Raw genomic sequence first — 23,616 nt, 5'->3', positions numbered from 1 at the left:
ACGTTTTGCTTTTGTTGTGTTGTTTTAAGGTTTTTACTCGTTTTCTGCTGCTCAACGTCTGCTCTGTATAATATTGTAAAAAACAAAGTCAAGTAGCGCGGGAGAGAGGGGAAAGTGTGGGAGCAACGGTTGGGGATAGAGCACAAGAGTAAAAATATAAAAAAAAAAACGAAAATATAACTACAAGAACTGTCGTAATAAAAATGCCCTGCAGTTAAAATAATTGTCACTGTAATAAAGTGATGCAGAAAATTATATACAAGAGGGCAGCCAGAAAAGTTTTTTAAATAAAATTACATATTATTATAACATTTGCAGTACATGAAAATATTCCATTTATTATTAGATAGCAGATATAATCATTTTGGTTTATATATGTATGTTAAGTCATTTTAAAAGTCCATTAAAATAAGATAGCTTTTTGTAAGCTTTTGACAAAAGTTGCCATATAAACTAATTGTAACTAAAATTAAAAATTTATAATATTTGCAATTCATAATATTGTTTAATGTGTAAATTAACTAACCTTATTTATACCTGATAATGAATTTTAAAAGTCCATTAATTAATCAGAGCTTTGGTCAAGCTTTCTGGCAAAAGCTACCCTCGACTTTGCGCTGTCATTTCAAGTTCTTGACTTGCGGGGCAAAGGCGAGAAGCAGTGGAGTGAAGTGGAGAAAGCTGTGGAGGATTGGGATTGGATAACGCCGCTCGGTGGGATCCACTTGGTACACTTCCATTTTATAGCAGCAGCCAAAACATTATAGCCATGATTAATGGCAGATAATAATTTCGAGTGCGAGCACTTGACAGCATACAAAAAGTCAGAAAACTATGGCCAATGACGTCCATTAGACTGGCCAAAAGCAAAGTGAAGAGCGGAGCAGACCAGAGAGAAAGAGAGAGAGATTGGGTCGAAAGTGTGAGCAGACAGGGCAGACAAAGTGCAACAGCAACTGCAAATGACTGCTGAAAAATAAGCAACAACAGAAGCAGCAACAGCAGCAGCAATTCGGATATAAAACTATTGCCATATTCTGTTTGCGGCATTTAACGAGCTTTCTCTCTCTCACACACGCACTTTCTACTCAGCAGTCTGTGCATGTGATTTACTTTATTTTGTGCATAAATTATTATAAACGCGTTGTTCAAAAAATATTAACAAATTTAACAAAAAAAAAAGAGAGCAAAAAAAGCCAGGCGCAAATTAAAAACAAAGCTAGCAGCAGGAGCGGAAACGGAAGTAGCGCACACGACAGCCATTTGGCGGCCACTGCGGCGTGTTGCAGCTGCAGTCAGTATGACACTTGCCACATGTTGGTTTTTCGGGTGCTGCCCAAAACCCAAAACCCAAAACGAAATTGATTTAAGCGCCGCTTTTCTCTTAACCCTTTTGCCGCTCGTTTTTGGTTTTTGTGGCAATTTGCTTTAGATTCGCGTCGTTGTTGTTGTTGTTGTTGCCCTTGCGCTGCGCTGCTTGCAACAGCTGCAGCAAATGACATTAAAATCCAGTCAGCAGCGCCTCAAAACGATTTTAGAATTTTTCGCCATTTTTATTTCGGGGCAAATTTACGAGTTGTCTTTAAGCTAAGCGAGGAGAAGCGAATGACGAAGAGAGTGAGGAACTTTAGAGGTTTCAAGTTACACGCCCCCCTGTCCGTGCAGAGTGCACTTTGCCTTTTATGCCAGCTAGAAACATTACAAAAGGATGGATACACAGGATGTGTGCGTCTGCCAAAGACAATGAACGCTTTCGAACCAATAAGTGCAGTCTGGAGGTCTCGCTGTGTGAGTGAGTGCGTCATAAAATTACTTTTTATCATTGTAACATGACAGAAGACGAGTGAGCGACTGGTCCCTGGATGATGTACGCAGTCGTTTTTATGAGCTCCACACACACACTCACACACACAGAGCCAATGCCGAAGACATTCATACACGTTTTCTTTATGTTGTAACTAAAAGGATGGCGCTGCTTCCTGCGCTTCACTCCTTCAGCTACAGCAACAGCTTCAGCATCAGCTTCAGCTTGAGCTGCTGCATTGTATTAATGGCTCGCATGCACGACAGCCCAGCGCTGCTTGCTAATAAGCATAAACGCAAACTTGGCCATGTGACTCGATTGCCACTTCCTTCCGTCTTCCGTGTGGTCTGCCTTAGCTCGTCCTGTGCGTGCCGAGAGCCTGGACATGAGCATGGACATCGACATGGACATGGAACATAGCGTGCGCCCAGCACTTTGACTTCTTTGTGCACTTTATTAATGTTATTAAAAATCTAACAAATGCGCACTACTTGCGTTCAACTTGCGTTGCAAGTTACGCTTTATTAATGCCACAGCCCTGCTGCACATACAAAAGTGTCAATTAATGCAGCTGCTCAGCGTGGACAGCGAGCAACTTTGTTGTTTCATTGTCAATTGTTGGCAGTATGAAAGTTTAATGCGACAACAGGTCGTATGAGTAACAAAAATCTCTTTAATTCTTCAATTCAGCCGATTTGGCATTTAATTTTATTTGTTAATGCAATGCAAAAACATAATTCAATAGCAGCCTAAAAGCATGCAACGCTTTTTAGAACCAATTAAGCAATAGTCATCAATTATGCCCCAAATTAATTTATTAGAAAATAATAATAACACAGTAAATAAATTCAATAAATTATTTAGGTTTTTACATGCCGTTTTGTATAATTTGTAATGTGAAAACTTATCAACAAAGCTGCTGCGTAATGCATAATTATATTTCTGCTGCAGCCTAAAAGTATGCTGCAGAATATTGTTGATTGACCGCATAGAAATTGATTAAGCAACAATTGAAACGAATTTCGCAAAATGTGAGAATTGCATTTATCAACATTTTAGCCAGTGTTGTTGCCAAATGTAGCTGAGAAAAACAAGCGTATTGTGAACCATTTTTGGTTGGACAATTGTTTGCCGATGCATTAAACTGGCAGCTTCATTTGATAACAATTTGAACAATGGAAAATGCTATCTTACTTTTTTCTCGTTCTCTTTCTTTTTATTTTTCCCTCTCTCCACTCTCTCGCCTTTTTCTCTTTGTCAATGCGAAACAGAAAAGAGTCAAAAAGGCTAACGACAAATAAAAGTGTGGCAAGGAGAGTGCAGCAATTGTTGACTTTTTGCGTAGTTAACAAGTTTAATTAAGACTCATTGAAGTCCTTTTTTTTGTGCGAGAGCGAATGCGAGTAGGAGTGAAAGGCAGGGGAGAAACTTTTGCTCAACACCTTACAAAGTGGCAACAGTTGATAAACAAATGCTCCCCCACTGCATAAACTGTACTCTAGTGGCAACTTGCAGGACTTCATTTGCAGTTTGTCGGCTGCAGTATTCTACCCTCTATTGCAAAACAATTGCCAATTTGGCTTAAACATTTTGGCCAAAGCACAAGTTAAGTTTTTGGGCGCTTCCGTTAGTTGCGGTTGCTGCTGTCACTTGATTTGTGTCTCTCTTTCTTGCTCTCTCTCGCTCTTGTCTCCTTCTGTCTCGCTCGGCAATTTCTGTTTTCTGTTCATACTCGCATCTCAAGGCATTTGCAATGGCACGCGGCAACTTTGTCCCTGGTCAGGATGTTGTCACTCGTCACTGCAAATGTGTGTGTGTGTGGTTGTATGTTCGTGTGGCTGTGTGTGTATGTGCGCGAAAACAAAATGAGTACAAAATACTAAAAACGACTTCCGCTTGGCAATTTGCATGCTGCGCACTCCGCCGGAAATGGAAAAACACTTGCTGCGTTCCTGTGCTGAACATTCCCTTTCACACTCTGTGGCAGCTGCCTTTGTTCGCAATTAAGCGAGAGCTCATGCAGCTAGCCAGGCAAAAAAGCAGGTCACTCAATACATATTGACTAGAGAGAGTGTGGGGCAGACAAGAGACTGCGAGACAGAGACGCGACTTACTGTTTTTATATGTATATTTCATGTAAAGTCAATTTGATGTGCGTTGACCAACCGCTGCTAACCATTGCGCGCCCTCTCCTTCGTCCTTCATTCTTCGTCCTTCGCCCTCTGGAGCCATAGCCTTAATGGCCAATTAAGCGTAGACGACACAAGAAATAATTAAAGCGCTGCATGTGGGTTTTCTATGCTGTTAAAAGCTGCTTTTGTTTTTTTTTTTTTTTACTTTAGCTGCCTTCTTCAAGTCGTCACTCGTCTGCAACATGCGCCGTATGTGTAATCTCATTTTAGCGCGCCACCCAAAAGTATGCAGCACTTTTTTTAGTGTTTTGCTAATTAAACTTCGGCTGCTGCTACTCCAGCTTCAGCTTCAGTTGCAATGAAGTTTGGACTCTGGATTCATTGTCTGTTGCATATTTGACGCGCAATTATGCAGCTGCAACATTAAAAATCAAATACAACATTAAAAGTGACAGCTGCAATCAGGACGCAACGCCAAGGAAGCCACGCCAGCAATCTGCCAACGCTTTTTGGCCATCATAAAATTCAATTTGGCGCAAAGTGTTTAATGAATGCGCCAACTTGGCGACCCGCCACTCGCCGGCATCTAACAGCTCGACCCTCAATCCCAGTTCCGATCCGACACAGCAGGCCAACTTAGCCATTAACAATTCACGCAGACGTCGCTACGCATGGCTAAGAACCAAATAGCAACAACAGCAACAACAACAACAGTAACAGCAACAAAAATAGCGACTTGTTTTACATAAAAACACACTTTAGACATCAAATTATGCAACTCAGGGCGTGCCACCCTCAGGGGGTGGGGGGAGGGGAGTGTGGGCGGATTTCAGTTTTTTGCGCACTGACAAAATGCAATGACTGTAATAAAAATTAACAAGCTACGCTACGTTTGAGTTTTGAATTAATTGAACGCGCGTATGCGCAGGACATATTCTTAAAAGGAGTGAGCGAGATAGAGACATGACGAGATAGAAATTTCCAATGCTGGAGAGCGGGGAAGGGGGGAGCGAACCGATTGCACAGTAGCTGCTGTCAGGATACCAGGATACACAGCTTGCCTTATAAAATTATAAATTCCCGTCTAAATGAGCGTTGCAAAATTAATGAACTGCATGCAGTTTAATTGAAATGCGCATCCACAGGAGGGCACAGAGATCGAGGGGAATGAAAGGATCGAGGGGGAGAGGAACTTTGGCAACAACTGTGTAAGAAAATGCATAATGAAAACCAATTTTATCGACTCAAAATGCAGCAGTTTGATTAAAGTATCAAACAGTCGATTAACACCAAAGGTGGGCCAAGCTTTAAGCCAATTATTTTGACAGTAAATACATATTAATTGCACGACAAATTCAAAAGTTGTCTTATAAAAACAAAAATATTAAGAAACTTTTTAAGTTCAAAATATAGAATGAGTGAACTGCAAAAGTGGATACAGTGATCAATGAACTTGATTTCTTTTGTCTAATTTAAATGTTTTACTTTATGGCAGTATTAACAAAATCTGTAATTTAAAAAGAACAAATAAAAAAGCTAAAGTCGAGTGTGTGAAATTCCTGCTGCCCATATTCAATAAAAGCAAAACAGTGTGGTATTATTCTTAAAGTATACCAAATTAATATATGTATATTAATAAAACATACTGAATGCTGTATTTGGCATATCAATATACTAAAATAATGAATATTTTGAAATTTTAGAGTTATGTAACTTTCATAGTGTCTTTATACCATATTATTTCATTACCTACAAAATTTGTCTTAATTTTCTAAAATATGTATCATTTTGTTGGGTAAACTCACCTCCATGTTAAATCTGTTTTATCCCATTTGGCTCCCTGTAGAACATAGCGACGCACACGTGAGCTAAAGCTACGTCCATTGCCATGATCCAGATTATCCGGTGAGAAATTATACGCATGCTTATTGTCACCCACACCGCAGCGGGGCTGTTGTATCAGCTTGGTCGTAGCCGGGTCGATTTTGCCCGTAACTGGAATGTTGCCAAAAGCCTGACAGGCAGCAATAGCAATAGCAGCAACAGCAACAGCAACAGCATCGGCAAGAGGAAATAACAAAATGTTAGTTGTGAAATTGTGCATAATACATGTGGCAGAGAGAAGTAGCATCTGGTTGGCAGCACCTACCTGGAGATTACGTATTGCATCTATCAGCTGCTCCTCGGAGCGCAGAGCGCCAGTTTCCAGGTCTGACTTGGGCAGATAATCAAACTGCATGAGGTAATTGTGCTGCAAGTGGAAAGCAAAGATGGAAATATTTGTAAGTAAGTAGAAAAAGAACCGAAAATAAAAACGATGCAGGGGATGCAGAGTGTGGCCCATAAGCAAAGCACACAGATGCATTAGGGAAGTGTGCCAACTGAAATGGCTGCCAGTTTGTTGTTAGCCAAAACTATTTGTTGGCTTAATGTAGGCGCGTCGGCAAATGATGGCAGCATAAAAAACTTTATGCATAAAGTTAATGATAAAAGCAACAGTCACAGCAACAGCAACAACAACACCAAAGTTTAACGTTACATTAATAAGCCAAAAAGTATGCCACAAAAAAGTAGATAGTCCTTTAAAGTTAAGGACTTGTTGGACTGTGAGATTGTGCCTTTTAAGTTAGAGCTGAATGTATTCCATTAAATATTAGACCCTAATTCCATTACTTAAAAAATATAGAAAAATGTTTGAGTAATAAGCTAAAGATATAAAGTGGATCATGGATTCATTATAACTGGGAATCATTATAACTGGTCAAGATAAGATAGGTATTCAATTTATTTAGGGCTTTATTTAGTTTTGTAGTTTCAACTGAAAATGTGAAATATATACATACATTTGTCTATTTTTCAAAATCCCTTGTATATTCAAAGTTATGCTAATGATAGGCAAGCACTACATATACTATTCGATCAAACAAGCAACAGGGTATTCTATCCAGAGTATGCATCGGGCCTTTTTTTCAGTTTCAGCCTCAACCAGAGTCTGGTCACAATCGATGGGCATATTTTTATTTTTGCCAGTGTTTTTTTTTTGTTTTTGTTTTTTTGGGGCATGACCCGCAACCAAATAAACAGTCATAACTGTAAAGTGTGCGACATCGACATCAACGACGACGACGACGACAAAACAGACTTCTGGCCATATGTGTTGACTGGATTTGCATATTTTTACATGTAACAAACGAACACACGCTCAGCAACCGGACAAATTTATTTACTAACACAAACGCATATAGAAAAGGGAGCGGAGGCGTGGCACACACACACACACACAAATATACAGTGACACACACACCAGCAAATTACGTGACCTGCAAATTAAATTTTCTCTTTCATTTCGGATATGTGAGAAAATTGTCACACACTCCATGCCACGCCTCTTCGCCCACACACACACACACACGCAACCCATTGAAAACATGTGAAAAACAACATGAAAACAACTTGGAAAAATTTCAATATTTGGCTCACTTTATTGTTGTCAACTTGTACCCAAAATTCACCACAAAAGGATAAAAAAAATAGGGTACAAAAGCGAAATAGCAAAAATTAACATTTTCACCATTGAAATCAGAGCCAAGTAAAGTCGATTCACAAAAATTCGTCGACACGAAAATAACGTTAACAAGTTTAGATTTCATTGGCAATTCGTTAAGAACGTGATGTGTGACGATTAGCTGAATTTATTGGGGAATCGATTGATGAATGGTGCGACTGACTAGATCGTGTAAAGCTTATAAAACTAGAAGACAAATACGTGTATTTACAGAACAGAGAGTCAACAAAAGTCGCAAGACTTCTTCCAAGTATATTTAGCCAAATGTCAATGAGAATTAAAACAGGTAAAGAATGTGTTAACGATTTTAATTGATTACGTTAATTGTTAATTACCTTCGTCTCATTTATTTTATATTTTATGGTTAATTAGCAATCGTGTCATAAAAATATTAGCAAGTCTTTAACATTCATAATGAGAGGTAGCAGCTCATAAGTTAATACAAATAACGAAGTGCATTAAAATTATTGTTTGTAATAGAAATTTTGGTTTTCATTTGTGGCTTGTGATTTAGTATATTTTGTTGTCTATAGTATATTTTTAATATAGAAGTAGTTCGATATATAAAATAGAGCTTTTGGTATACTTTTGTTTTTTAGTATATTAATGGTCGTTAATTAAGTATTCTTATCATATATAATAGAAAAGTAAACAAAGTTTGATATTTCCTTTTCTATACGAAATATAAGAAAAATATCTACTTTTTTATCGTTCTAGTTTAATATTAAAAACCTTTTACATCAAAAGTTGTTAAACTTTTTCTACAGATTTAAGATAGTAAAGAAATAATATTGAATCACATATGAGACCAATATATAACCAGCATGTGCCCTCGTCTATATCCCAGTTAAATTGGCCTGGTGAAGATGTCTTTGACTATAAAATAGTCTTCGTCTTTTGGGTGAAGCAGTGGCCTTGGTTACATGCCACATGACTTACGCTTCTTTGCATTCATTCCTTTCATGACTTTAAAGCATGTTTTCCCTTCTTTTTTATATAACTGCATAGCCCTTATAGCAATGGAAGTGCAACAGAACGGAAAACTTGTTGTCAGCAACAACAACAATAGCAACAAAAAGAAGTGAGAAAAACAGGAAGAAATGTCAATGGCGGCAGTTGGTCACAAAGTGCGTCATAGTCATAAAAGTTGTCACGTTGTTGCAACACGTCAGCCATCAGGATCAGCTTCAGCTTCAGCTGCAGTTCGAGCTTCAGCTTCATCGTTCATCGTTCAGCGTCAGCGTCGACGTCGGCGTCATTCGGTTACGTTAACGTTACGCTGCTTTTGTGTTACGTTTGCCGTAACTCCACGACTCGGTTGACGAAGAAAGCCCGCACAATCACATACAATGGCACATTGAAATTCATATAACGTCTCCAGTCAGGGGAACCGACTATAACTACCATAGCCATTGGCCACCTACAGAACAGCAGCAGCAGAGGCAGCAACATGCAATATACATGCAAACAATATCAATTAAAATATGTACAAGTTTCTTAACTGAGAAATCGGACAACGGCAAACGGAAACTGTGTGTCTGTGTTGTTTGAGACCCTAGCGACGCGACGCTTGATTCATTTTTTATAAACTCAAAAGTTTGTCCATTGAGTTCGGGTGAAAGAGACGTTAAAGATAAAGGCAGCAAAGAGTGAAGAACCTAACCATAAAGCAAGAGTTTGTCGAACTAATAAGTTGTAAAACATTACATTACCGTATAAGTGCAACTATTAAAATAGTGTTTGCTTGGAATTCATAATCAGCTAAAGCGTCAAATTTGTCATTAATTTAATTTAAAATAAAACAAGTAGGAAAGCTACAGCTGAGTGCTCAATGAGACCCACTTCTCATCTTAAGCAAAAATAAAACAGTTCGGTACTTTTTTGGTAAAATATACCAAGTTAATATACCGAAAACATACTGAATAATGCCAAAAGATATATTTTGTTGATATATATATATACCATATAATACCAAATATTCTATTGTATTTTAAAGCAAATAAGACTGACAGATGCTGCATGTAACATATTTGTCGTACAAACTTATTTCTTCAATGAGTTTTACGTTAAACCATCAAAGCTTCATGAAGCACATAGACTGTAGTTATTATAGTGTGTGTCGAAAATCTGGTTGTTAGCTTTAAATATACGCTTTCGTTTCATTTGATGAATAGATAAGAAAAGAAATGATTGTACTTTTATCAACATTGTAGATAATTTAATGAAAGTCTTTATACCGGGTAAACACACGAATTTAACTTCAATTTCACTTGTAGATGCCACAGACTAATATTTTGAATTTCGCTTGTTGAAATATTGAAGCGGAAAAAGATGTTTATTGGCCAACTTATGAATACCCAACTCCAGTCTAAAGTCGAGGAAGCGGCTTCGCGAGAGAGCGGCATAAAAGTTTAGTCAATTTGGTTAATCGAATGCTTGGCCATAAATTTGACTTAAACAAGGAGTGTCAAGGATACGCAACACGAGCCCAGTCAGAGATACAAATACGGATACAGATACGGATGGAGATGGAGTTGAGGATTGTGTATATACGATGACAAGCGATGTTTTTATGACCACACGCTGTGACGCCAGTATTGACGTCGACGTTGTCGATAATAAACTACAATGGTTGTTGATAGTGGCATGAATGAATCAAACGAGTGAGTGTGAGTATGAGTGTGTGAATGAGTGAGTAAGTGAATGAATTGCAGCTCGCAAGGCTCGCAAAAGCGTCACGTTACTTTACTTCAGTTCCCATTTCGACGGCTAAAAGCCGTGAACAGTGTACAAAGTACAGGAATCGGGACAGAGGGAAGAGGACAAGGGACAGAGGACAGAAGAGGGATCAATCATTTATGCATTGGCCTTTTGCGTTTTTAATGGGAAATTTGCTGGCACTACGTGTTTGAAAATCGAAAAATGGCTGCGGGGGTTGAGGCGGGGGGGTTGCCCCCAACACAGTGCAACATGTCGTACGTGGTCAAGCCAGGTTTCACTCTAATAGAAAAGCGACAAAACAAAAGTAAATAGAAAAAAAGCAGGTGAGTAGTGAAAGAAGAAGCAAAATAAAAAATAAAAAAAATAGTAAAAAGTGCGACGTGCTACGTGAGCATTTGGCGTGTAAACAAAATCATGATACAGAAAATAATAATAATAATAACAACCACGAGCACAGAAACCAATAACGAATCCAATATAAGCAATGGATTAAAGTAAATTGAAATATACGAGAGAATACCCAATATTTATCATGAATATACAAAAGAATGAATATAGTTAATGACAAAAAGTTATTCAATTAACTCTTAAGGAGCTGTGTAATATCTTTCAAACTCTTACTTTTAATATACCCCATTGGTTGTGTACAATTAATGGGTATCCAAGTAATTGCAAGCGTGGGGGAGGAGTTTTGGCTATAAATGTTTAGCTTAATTTAGTTAAGTTTGCGTGACAAAAAGTTCTGCAGCAAAGTGGAAACGAAAGTGTGTGAAAGTAAATTGAACGATGCGATATGTTTATTATTTTATTGGATTATAATTATGAATGGACAATAACAATTACAGCAATAGCAACAACAACAACAACAACAGCAGTAGCGATAACAATAAATGAAAGGGCTCAGTGCGTCACTTAACTCAATTACTTGGACAAATAGCTGCATGTGTGTGGGCGGTGCACATGTATGTTTTAATCAACTGTCGCTCAAGCGAAGAGGTGGAGGGAGGTGGTAGGTGGGAGGCGGTAGGTGGGAGGTGGAGGAGACAAACAAATCAAATTGTTTTCGCTATCGGAATGAGGCTGCAATGGCCCATTGGCCATTGACGGCCATAATTCTTGGCAAGCGCAACAGAGGCGACGACAGGCGGCAACTAATAAAGGGAGACTGGAGACCAATAACCAATAAGGGATGCACTAACAACATACACACATCCACCACCGGAGAGCAAGCCGCAAACAAACCTATAAAAATGACAAGCAACTGCAACAAACGAGCGCATCTAACTCAAACGCTAACCAGATGCCTGAATCCTATCTAGAGGCGACACATTGTCCTTGGCTTGGCTTAGCTTGGCAACAAGCCTTCTCCTGCTCCTCTCCCTCTTCAGTAGTTTGCCTGCCAACTTCAGTCAAGTCAAATGCCAAACTCGAACCGAAACCATTCGCTTCACACACACACACACACACACACACACACACACACACACACACACCGAACCGAGGCGCAACAAATTGTGAGAAATGCGCAAAAAACGAAAATGCAGCAGCCACACAAGCAGTTGCAGCATGTGGCAAGAAGGATGCGGAAGGGGTTGCAGTTGAGGGCAAATTGACAGGATATGGCCATGATATGCTCGCCTGGCCCCACACAACAACAGGTTTTCCCTGCCACAAAATTTATGGTCTCCATATGCAACTAGAGGTATTCCGTTCCAAATAGAACGTACTTGCGGGGGGGCAGGAGCAGAGGATGGAGGAAGGAGGAGGCAAGCAGTCGATGGAATTTTACGTGTTAGCAGCGCCGCAGGGACAACAAAACATAACTCAATCATATAATGGTCACATTGCTTCTGTGGTTCGTTGCAAACATAAAAAATGCTCACTGATGTCTGCTCCTGCATTGAATGAGATGTTTCAAAAACTCGATTGAGAAACTCGAATATGCACTCTCCTTGCGGTTCTCAAGCATGACAAATGATAATGGCCTTGCATCTGGCATTTGTCCTGATAACTAACAATAAACGTGAGCGAACACTCTTGAGCAGATAAAAGATAATCCACTTAGGGGCAAGCATAACAAGTGAATCGAGGAAAAAAGAAGACTTCAATAGTTTTCTAATAATTTGCACCCGTTGGCTCAACTTAGAAAATTGTAATACTTTTATCAAGTATATCGGTACATGTTTCTTCAATATATTTTAAATAATTTGAATTGGATAGGACTGCTTTAGTTTTAAAGCCATTCTCTCGGTCTTATCTGCCTAATATTCATCTATCTTTTTATTTATTTAATAACCCACTTGGAGGCAAGCATAACAAGTAAATCGAGGAAAAAAGAAAACTTCAATAGTTTTCTAATAATTTGCATCCGCTGGTTCAACTTAGAAAATTGTAATACTTTTACCAAGTATATCGAGGTATATTTCTTCAATATATCAATATATTTTAAACACTTTGGATTGGATAGGATTGCTTTAGATTTAAAGCCATTCTTACAACTCTCTCGATCGTATCTGCCTAATATTCATCCATCTTTTTATTTATTTAATAACCCACTTGGAGGCAAGCATAACAAGTAAATAGAGGAAAATAAAAAGACTTCAATAGTTTTCTAATAATTTGCATCCGTTAAAACCGTTTGTAAAACCACAAAAAGAATATCCCGTATATCCCTTTAATTTGTTTGTTTCAAGTTTGGACTCGATCTTATTCTAATATCCATCTTTATATCTAATAATCCTCTTTCAAGACAAGCAAAACAAAAACATATATCAAAGAATTTCTAAACAAAATTTCTATATTTTGTATATGTTTTGGAATTTGGTTAATTTTAGTATATTTTGAATACTTTGGATTCCATGGATTCAAATTGAATCTTACAATAATATGTAGCTTATCTGCCCAATGTCTATCCATGTATATATTTATCTATTAGAGTAAGCAAAACAAGGAATTTATTCCTTGGTATAGGGAAAATATAAATAAAGAGCACTTCAATATTTAATGAATATTTGCCGCTTAGAAATTTGTACATCTATTATTATATAAAGGTACTTTTTTAAAGAACGAAACTTAACTTTACTTTAATATTTTTTTTCGAAACTTTGCCCGCGATGGTAAATGAATTTCGATGTTACAACTCTTTGTCTAATTTATGCGTCTATAATTTCTATTTCTAGTCACATATAATTTCAATTTCAACGGATATCCGTTGCCGACCTATAAAGCCATAAAATACGTATACACAACTGAGGAAACATGTGTGCCACAACTACGCTCTAAGCACATGTTGTGCAAGTCCCTTCAGCTGACTCCCTCTGTCCGCCAATCTGTGGCCTAACCCAAGGTAACACCTCTTGGAAATTTATAGACTGCAAATTTTAATAAAAGACGCGCATAGACACCAACTGAATGATGGGCGTACGTCATCAACCCACATTGTAGGAGCTTCTCTCTACGTCCATGTTTTCTTTTCTTTTCTTTCAGTTTGCTTCGTTTTTTTTTTTTCTTTCTGTATTATTGGTTTAATAAAAAGGCAGTGGCAGGACGCCTGGCCACAATGACTGGCAAGTGAAGAGATGGTTAAATTAATTGAAATCAACATTGATTAATGTGGGATGCGAGAAAAATGAAGCCGGGCAAAAGACAACGGCAAACTCTACACAGACTGAGTACGAGAATGAGACCGAGAGACTGAAGATGGGTTGCATGAACGGACTACGATTAAAAGGGTCAGACGCCCCCGTATATTTAGTATATTAAAACAGTGTTTGGCTTGTGGGCTTAGCTGCAGTTTAAGCCCAGCAACAGCAAATGAACTGACCACAAAATAACGAACACGCAATGTTCAATGACTCTCCTACTCGATCCGAGGCCCTTCGTCTTGCCTAGTCGAACCTGGCCGCAAGTTCAGTTGTTGTACTTGCACTTTAATTAGACCACAGAACGTAAATTGCAATATCGCCAACTTCGCACTCTACACACTCGAACATATGTATGTATGTCTACCCCAAGCTGAACGGTTTGAATGTTTATGGGAAACTGATGAGATACTCTGGCACTGGCCAGCAACGAATTTGCGCCATAGACAGAAAGAGTTGGAGGGGTAAAGAGTGGGAGAGAAAGCGAAAGGATGAGAAAAACTAAGCTAGAGATGCGAAAAACTTATCACGATAAAGTTGATTTCACATAAATTAGTTAATTTAAATTTGATTGAGTTATGACATCTGAATTGTAATTTCTTTTATATTTTATTTACAAAAACTTAAATAAATCGATATGTAATTATTATTGTAAATGTATATGAAATTAAATATAAATTTATAAAATCATTTACAATAAATCAAATTCTTAGCCTTCTTATCAAAGAACTTCCTTATAATTACACATTTATTTATTTATTTTTTCTATTACTATATTAATTATGGTGATCATATGTATGAATATGCTATATTGCAATATTGTCACCATTTCCTAGGAATCTCGAAACTCACAAAACTACGCCCATCCTAGTAGCGATGTATTAGCTTAATGGATTTACAGATCAGCGTATTCGATAGCAGTAATTGTGTTGCTATAAATATCACGAACAACTCACGTCAGCGGTCGTGCGTGTCACGCGCTCAACTCTAACCTAAGCAACAAGTCATCATGGCCCACAGCTGGCTGTTGTTTTTGCTTTTGCTGTTGCTGTTGCTGTTGGGCTAGCTGCTCCCAGGCTACTGACTGCGTGTCCCCGTGCAACATGAGGAAATAGAAAATGTTGGAGGAAAATGGGAAAATGGCATGCATAAAATGAATCGAACGAGACTGCAGTCCAAGGTTTTTCCTGGCCATGCGGTCGGTCACTTAAAGGCAAGTAAAATTGATTAACTCCGCTTTGTTGCGCTTTTGCAATAAACAAATAAATCATTATTTATTTATATGAACAATCTGGCTGTCGGTTCTTTCTTATTATTTCTGTTTTCATTTTTATTTATTTACTTATTTTTTTCCATTATGTTGTTCTCGGTCTTGTTCATGTTCTTGTTCTTGTTCTTGTTCTTGATTTTCATTAAAACAAAGCGGCAAAAGTTTGCGTTCAATGACTTGCATGACAGTTAAATAAACACAGAAATCACTGACAACATCTCTTTAATCATCCGATCCCCGGTCGCGGAATTTGAAGCTAAGAATCGTTCACTGAAATGCACCATATGGTTGCAAAGCTACGGTCTCCGGACAGTGGAAATCAAGTTGAGCTGACTGTCATCTCATTCCATTCCGGCATTCGGTCCAATTATATGCAAATTCTACATCTGTAGAAATCCGAGTAAACGACGCCGATGTCGATGTCGACGGCAAGCAAAGAACGTTGCTCGGATAAAAGGTTTCGTCTTAACTTATGACATTAATACCATTTGCAGGCGCACATTAAGCTGCAGCTACCCGATATGGTCATTGATATATTGTGCGTTGTGTTTATGGCCATCAAGTGCTGAGACCTCGTGACTACCAACTGTGCAACTCGGGTTGGGGGTAGAGGGGAATTGGACAACTGTTGCCGCGCCTCTTGGGGGACTCGAGGCGTCCAACGGTGACTACTGATGCCTTCAGTAGACTAGCGCTATAGCACAATTTATTTAATAATTCAATTTAGTTGCCCATATATTCAGCTAGTTTATCTACGGAAAGGCCAATGCTTTGAAATGTTAATCATATCCAAGGGGCGCGTGCTCTCAGTTTAGTTAGAAAGTATTGCGAATCGTACAAGTAGCTAAAGAATCCAATAAACAAACTGATGCTTACTTTTTTATTTAGCTTTATAAATCTAAGCATAATAAGCTTATTGGATTCTCATAGCAGCAAAGCGCATTCCGTTGGGGAGCTGCATTAACAAACAGAGGACTTTTTAAATCCAGCTCATAACATAAAAATAAATGTATAACAATTTTCTTTTTTTCTTCTGATTGCTTTTCTCTTTTGGTTCTAATTTAAAGTTTTAATTTTTAACCTTTTCAAAACATTCAAGAAATGTTTCATATAAACAAAACTTATCGAGTAAAATACATTTAATAATGTTGCTTTTCTCTTTGCGATGATTTTATTAGGAAATTCCATATTTTTCTTAATTCCAATATCAAAATTGTGATTTTATAGAAATTACATAAGGTAATTCAGTTCTTCCAGCAATGTATCAAACATCATCTTCAGAGCACTGAGATTCTTTCTTCAACTTTTAAGCTCTTTTTTTAACTCCCTGATCACAAATTTCCTAATGCGTAACTGTGTTTAAAACGCTTTTCCACAGCGACTTGTCGACTGTTGCATAAAAAACTCGAAACCTGCTGTGCTATTTGGCCAACCAGCTAATAGAGCTGGATTTTGTTTAGGCGCCAGCAAAGTGTGCTGCTCAGATGGCAAAGCGTTGATAACAACGGGCCAATAAACCCGTTTCTTGGCAAGTTTGCATGACTACTGTCTGTGGCCAAGCGAAATAAGCCGAGTCACACTGATCACTGATCAGTCAGAGTGTGTTAACTGATTGGGGTTCCTTTTTTCCAAGACGCAAGCGGCAAAACCCAAAAGACGCATTTATGAGTGGGCAAATATTTGTGCACTTTGAACCGCACAGCTTATAGGGAAAAGAGAGAGAGAGAATGAGAATGAGTGTCCAAGTGAAAAGTGATTCAGACAACGTTGCGCTGCCGCAGATGATTAAAGCAAAACAGGTAAACAGCGAACTGCAAAAAACTTGAAGATGTGTGTGATGAGCTAGGAAATACTTTATGCGTCATAGGAAATTAAAGCACATTTAAGTTAAGACAATTCCAGGGATGCCCAGCTCATTTCTCTCGCTACTACAGGAGGAATGGTTTTTACATGTATTGTTTTCACATTCACATTAACAAGGCAAAATACAAAAACACTTTTGCTGCTCATTGCTTTGACAAAGCAAAATACAAAAACCATTTTGCATATTCCGTTTTATTCTCTGCCTATGCGTCGAATTCTCAGCAACAACACTTTCAAAGACTTCACCGTTACGTTGCTAATCCGAATGTATTTTGTTGTTGGGTTTTTGAAAAATATACATTGATAGAAATCACATGTTCTTTTCATTGCTCACAGAAGAATGTTCGAAATTGCAAAGAAAACATTTTTATATGAAGTAGATTCCTAATTTTGTTTAGTGCAGCGAAGCAACATTTTTACATATGTTTGTTCTTCCTTAAGTAGGTATTGGGCTAATATTAAGACTTCTATTGCTTTAGACTTGGGTTTCTTTTCAATCAACATCAACTCTTTGCCGCGAATTCCTGTGCTGTCAATATACCCCACTTCGTTAGGTAACTGCTGAGTATAAAAACATTGACGGTTTGGCTGCCACTCAGAAAACTGCAAACTGACTACACACCTACGTGTTGGCTGTTGTTCATGTGTCTTTTGCTGGCGCGCACCTTCTTTGGCTGCCAGCTGCCACATGCAACACATGGACAACAACGATGAAGCTTGTGGCAGAGATTCAAGACGCTGGGGACGTCGATGAGGATGAAGTTGAGGATGAGGTTGAGGCTGAAGCTGAGGCTGGGCAACATGCCGCATAATTGATGGCAAAGCCAACGACAGCAAGCGACACTTAAAAAGGAAACTTGCTGCATCCACAGCGGACCCAAAAAGGCGTTGTCGGTGTCGGAGTTGCTGTCGTTGTTGTTGCTGTCGTTGTTGTTGACGGTGTTGTTGTTGTTATTGATGTGTGCTGTGGCAACTTATTGCAAGAATGCTGTGGCTGCGGCATTTCATTGGAAAAGGCCAGTGATGCATTTTGCACTGCGGCGGCTGATGTTGCATGTGCATCATTAAAATCAAGTCTGACTTTTTGAGGTTGCCTTTTGGCAAACGTCAAATATTTCGTTGACCGTTCTCCCTCTCTCTCTCTCTCTCTCTTTCGCTCTCAGGCACTCTGACTCCCGTTAGCTCGCGTGTCGCGTTGCATCGCTCCGAAAATAAATCGAATAAAAATTGGTTTGTCGCCGTTGTTCTTGTTTGTGGCTGGTGCTACAATCAGAGGCACCCGAAATGTGATAATTAATACAAAAAAGCACAAAACAAAACAAAAAAAAACGAGCAAACAGCAGCTGATGATGCTGAGACTGATTTCGATGCTGATGTCGATGCCTTGTTGCTGGAGCTGGAGCTGGGGTCTTGAAACTGGGTCAAATTCAATTGCTCTGCATTTTGTTTATAATTCTTTATACAGCATAAAGAACAGCAGCAACAGTGGCAACAACAACAACAACAACAAACACCGCACGCTTTACACATTACATCCCGATTGTTGTTGTTCTATAGCAAATTGTTGTGTGCGTTGTTTTTGCTTCTTTTTTTCTACACGCTTTATATTTATTTATGTTCCCTCCAGAATTTATTGCACTTTTATTCTTCACACACACTCTCGCTGATGTTGCCATTAGCTATTCCAGCAAGAAAAAGTGCCAACTGAGAAAATTTGCATACTGCAAAGCGCTTTTATGCATCTTTTTGCTAATGTTGGGTCCAGTGAGGATTCGAGTTTCCCTTTGCCACTTTTGCCACCAGTCCGTCTGTCGCCTTCTTCTAGCAGATAAAACGGAAATTTTACCCCACAATAACAATAACGATTGTGCAATTTCAATAATGCATTTTTTGTGGCTAAAAAGATTTTCTCTCTTCTGCAAATGTTTAAGAGAGAGAGAAGGAGAAGAGCGAAATTTAAATGCCCTTCTATCTATGTGAATATTATACATATAGAGAATATTATATATAGCGACCACTCGGAAAACGTTTTCCAAAAATAAATGGATCAGTTGTTAATTAGCGATACTTAGTTGTACATCAATAATTGGTATTGAAAATGGAAGCGTTACTTTTAGCAATAGTTGCGAATCATAACTACACAACTAAAAAATGTGGTAAATTCAAGAAATTGAACACAGAAAGTAAATACTACTTAAATTAAGATTACAATTTTTTAATATTTGTAGATTTACCATTCTTGGTATTAAAAAAAAGTAAGAGAGCTACAAATACTATAACGTAAAAATAATAAAGTAAACCATAGGCAATATATTTTTTAAATCGATGAGGTTCTACATTCAAAATATACCATAAAGGCCCAAATATACCATATTTTTAGTCAAAGTAACTAAGACCCAATTGCAGTAGGCGGGTTTTGCCATACAAAAAGAATTTGAAAATAATAATTATGGTAATTATTGTTTGTATCAAAATTCACTCTCAACTCACGCTTTAAAATTTCACTTGATCGCATTTCAAATGCTTTCTTAAAAACTTATATCTCTTACTCTTATACGATCAAGAATGTATTCTTTTTAGGTTCGGAGATGCCTCCTTTTGCCTGTTACATACATGCCGGGACAAAGTTATAATACTCTTCTTTTCTATTCAAAAGACTGAATAATTTTAAAATTGAGTTTTTCGATTTTAAAACAAGATTTTTAAAATCTTAAAATTTAAGATATTTGAATTGATAATTGTTGTTTCAACACATTATATTCATTCCTGTTTTTCTAACTTCATTCTTGTTCTCTCTGTGTAATCATTTTTCACAACTTTTTAATCCACTCAAGTAATGCACTCTATGCAACTCTCTCATTGATTAATTCGTTATCGACTATTCTATTCCATGCATTTATCAGTTTGCATTGCCTTCAGCTATTAAATCTCTTGCCTTTAGCCAACATGTCATTATCATCGACAATTTCCCGTCGTATTGTTGCACACACACTCACACACACACACACACACAGACACACACGTATACACAAAAGTGTTCGATGCAATGAAACCACATATTTTGCATAGGTGCCGAGGCTCGATGGCTGCCATCCAATGTATGTTATGTAGGCGCAGCCACACCCAACAATTGCCATATCGAAACCCCTCTTGGCCTCGCTTCCTGCATGAATCATTGTCATTGCTAACCAAAATTGTGCACATGACCGATGGACGAAGGCTGGATTGGAAGGCTGAAAAGGAAACCGAGACGGGACTTGAGCAGGGCACTCAGACTGAGGCCAGAGACTTGGGGACCTGCAACTGAAACTGCAAATGGCTAATGTGCATGGCACATTGACTGTCAAAATTTGTATGCACAACAAATTTCTCATATTTAAGTACGCAGCCATAATGATGAATGCGGATACGCAAAATGCATAAATGCAACGGCAACAACAACAGCAACAACAACAAACTGCGGTTGAGTGTAGCTGCTTTGCTTGATGCATCAATCATACGCCACGAGGGCTGCCAGATGATGATACTGCTGATGGTGGCGCTGATGGCTGATGATAATGTTACAGTGTGTGTGTGTATGTGTGTGTGTTCGTTTCGTGTGGCACCCTCTAATGCTATTAAAAATCAATCAATGGCGCATAAAACAAATGAAAAATGCATCGAAATTCGCTTCGCTCTCCTTCTACTTCTTATCGCCCTCTGCTTCTGCTTTTGCTTCTGCGTGTTGCATTTATTGCTCTTATCAGCTTTTAATTAAGTTTCCTTTTGTGTTTTGTATTTCGTATTTTGTTTTATGTAAAACCTCTGATCGTCCATCTGGCACATATAGTAAATACTTCCTATTTACTTGCCAGTCTGCCATATTAGCTGTGCACAACACGTACTCTTTGCTTTCTCTCTTTTGTTCTTTGTACAGCGCGAGAATTTGTTTACGTTTTTTATTTAATATTTTTTAGTGCATAAATTTTGTAGCGCCGCGTCCGTCGGTCGGATTTCCATTCGAAAAATTCGCTGAATACCATTCTCAATGCAAATTGGGCATTATTTGTTCCTGTGCGACTGTGTTGAACATTTTTCCGCTCCTTGCATTTCAATGTGCACCGTTTTTATGCAGCATGCTGCAAGCAAGAACACAAACACCATGAGTGCCATACACTCTAACATACTATACTATACACTCTCGTGTGGCCAGATTTTGTGCCAAAGCTAAAAAGGCAGCAGCAGGATTTTCAATGGTCGCATGTAGTTTTCTACGTGACACAATTAAAAAACTAAATAGAAAATGGAAAATGGAAAACGCGTCGCATTTTGTATTGAAAGCGAAATTTAATAAAAAGGCCCAGCCAACAGACTGCATGCTCCGTCGACAGGGGCGCCAACATGTTTACTATATATATAACATAAGTCTGGCATAGACCGCTGTAAATGCTTTTAACCAGGTGACAAGAATTGCAGGTTGCCCAGCAATTAGTATGCGAATCACACCAAAGGAATTCCATAAAGGGATTTAATAAACTTTTTTCATATGACGACATTTGTTATGTCGTTTAAATTATGAAAAAAAAGTATACTTTTCTCCAATATTTTTTTTTTTTTCAATTTAAAATTGAGCAGCAAAAACATATTTGAAGAATTACATAAAATTAATTTTAAAATATTTTAAAACTTGACTGGCAAAAATTATTTTAAAAATTTCCAACATATATAAAAAAATATTCTATATTCCACATTATGTAATATGTAATCTTAGATTATACCTTCAATAAAAAAAAAACAGGTTCTTAATTTTTGAAACTTCTTGTACTTATATGTTCTCAAAAGAATTTAAAAAACTTGTTCATAGTTCCCACATTATGTGTCCCAATTGTTACAATCTACATTTTTTATAATCTTTTCATTATAAAATAATTTTTACGTCAATTGAAAAATCTAAAAATGCTCAATATACTGTAAAATACTAAATTAAATGTTTTTTCCACAAACAGCTCAACTTCAAAATGTTAAATGAAATTTCTAAAGCGAATTTTTTATAAATTTATTTTTTCTTTATTGAGTATTAAAGTAATTTAATAACCCCTTTTCATAGTCATCAGATTATACATCCTTAAATCTACTTCAATGTAAATATTTCGTTTAATCTTATTTTTCAGAATCCCACATTATGTAGCCCAATCTACAATTTTAATAATCTTTTCAATCTTAAGTCGAATTGCAAAAGTATATTTCAGTTAGTTAATCTTCAAACAAGAACAAAATATATTGAAAACTTTAAATATACTAAATATACCAAATATACTAAATTTAGATAAACACATTTGCAAAAGTATATTTCAGTAAGTCAATCTTCAAAGAGGGACAAAATATACTGAAAACTGTAAATATACAAAATATACCAAATATACTAAATTTAGTATTTTTAATATAAACAGTTCTGCTAAACAATATTAAATGAAGTTGCTTAAGGGCATTTAGAAAAACACATTTGCAAAAGTATATTTCAGTTAGTTAATCTTCAAACAAGAACAAAATATATTGAAAACTTGAAATATACTAAATATACCAAATATACTAAATTTAATATATTTACAATAAAAAGTTCTGCTTATCAATGTTAAATGAAGTTGCTTAAGGGAATTTAGATAAACACATTTGAAGAAGTATATTTCAGTAAGTCAATCTTCAAAGAGGGACAAAATATACTGAAAACTGTAAATATACAAAATATACCAAATATACTAAATTTAATATTTTTAATATAAACAGTTCTGCTTAACAATTTTAAATGAAGTTGCTTAAGGGAATTTGCAAAGGTATATTTCAGTAAGTAATCTTCAAAGAGAAACAAAATATACTGAAAACTGTAAATATACAAAATATACCAAATATACTACATTTAATATTTTTAATATAAAGTTCCGCTTAACAATGTTAGATGAAGTTACTTAAGGGAATTTAGATAAACACATTTGTATGCCAGCAAACTCTGAATGAAATTTCTTTTTCCTTTATTGAGTCACGATGATAAATAACTGCGTTTGCTTATCTCTTTCAAATCTTCGCGTACTCGTAGTCGGACCTGACTGCCAACAGTTTGTCTCATTAGCACATTTCCCATAAGTGTTGCGTGAATTTGTCATACACCTGAGTGTGCATGGATTGACAAATTATTTCAGCTGAATAATGTAAATTTATTCAAAAAATCTCTCCTTCTCTCCGTCAATGTGGACTGAGTGTCAACAATGGAAACGGAAATATTTTATTGTAATTTATAATTTCATTTAACTGATACTTGATTTATTTAACTCAAACAGAGAAAAAACGCACTGAATCACCCGAGCTGAGCTCGTATTAAACTTAAATTAACTCGACTCGACATGAGTTGACTTGCAATCGTCGTCACTTAATTAATAGCCGCACATTTAATCTGTTTCAAAGTGCCCCCACTCGGTGTTTTTCCCTTTGTCGCTCTCTCTCTCTCTCTTTTTCTGGTTTTAGAGAACGACATCTGTGCATCTCTTTCTCATTATCGTATATGGAGTTGGCGTGGCCTTATAAAAATTATACGATCATTTGTAGCCATCTATACGAGGGGTCTTAGTGCATTCAACTGGCGCTCAAGA

At 37.3% G+C, this 23,616-nt stretch overlaps 2 protein-coding genes across 2 annotated transcripts in view; one reads left to right on the top strand and one right to left on the bottom strand.

Moving 5' to 3' along the window:
- Positions 1 to 23,616, top strand: part of LOC117566864 (sodium-dependent nutrient amino acid transporter 1) — a 193,250-nt gene that overhangs the window by 36,691 nt on the left and 132,943 nt on the right. The window lies entirely within an intron of this gene.
- The window catches only part of LOC117572749 (matrix metalloproteinase-2), an 89,930-nt gene that overhangs the window by 59,991 nt on the left and 6,323 nt on the right, over positions 1 to 23,616 (bottom strand). The window contains exons 2-3 of the mRNA XM_034255825.2: positions 6,086 to 6,187; positions 5,742 to 5,950 (exon numbers count right to left, since the gene is read on the bottom strand). Coding sequence (XP_034111716.2) covers positions 5,742 to 5,950; positions 6,086 to 6,187 — 311 coding nt within the window. The remainder of the gene's footprint in view (positions 1 to 5,741; positions 5,951 to 6,085; positions 6,188 to 23,616) is intronic.

This window comes from Drosophila albomicans, chromosome 3, assembly GCF_009650485.2.
Source record: "Drosophila albomicans strain 15112-1751.03 chromosome 3, ASM965048v2, whole genome shotgun sequence".
In the NCBI taxonomy this organism is placed as follows: Eukaryota; Metazoa; Arthropoda; class Insecta; order Diptera; family Drosophilidae; genus Drosophila; species Drosophila albomicans.
This window is presented reverse-complemented; position numbering and strand designations above follow the sequence as displayed.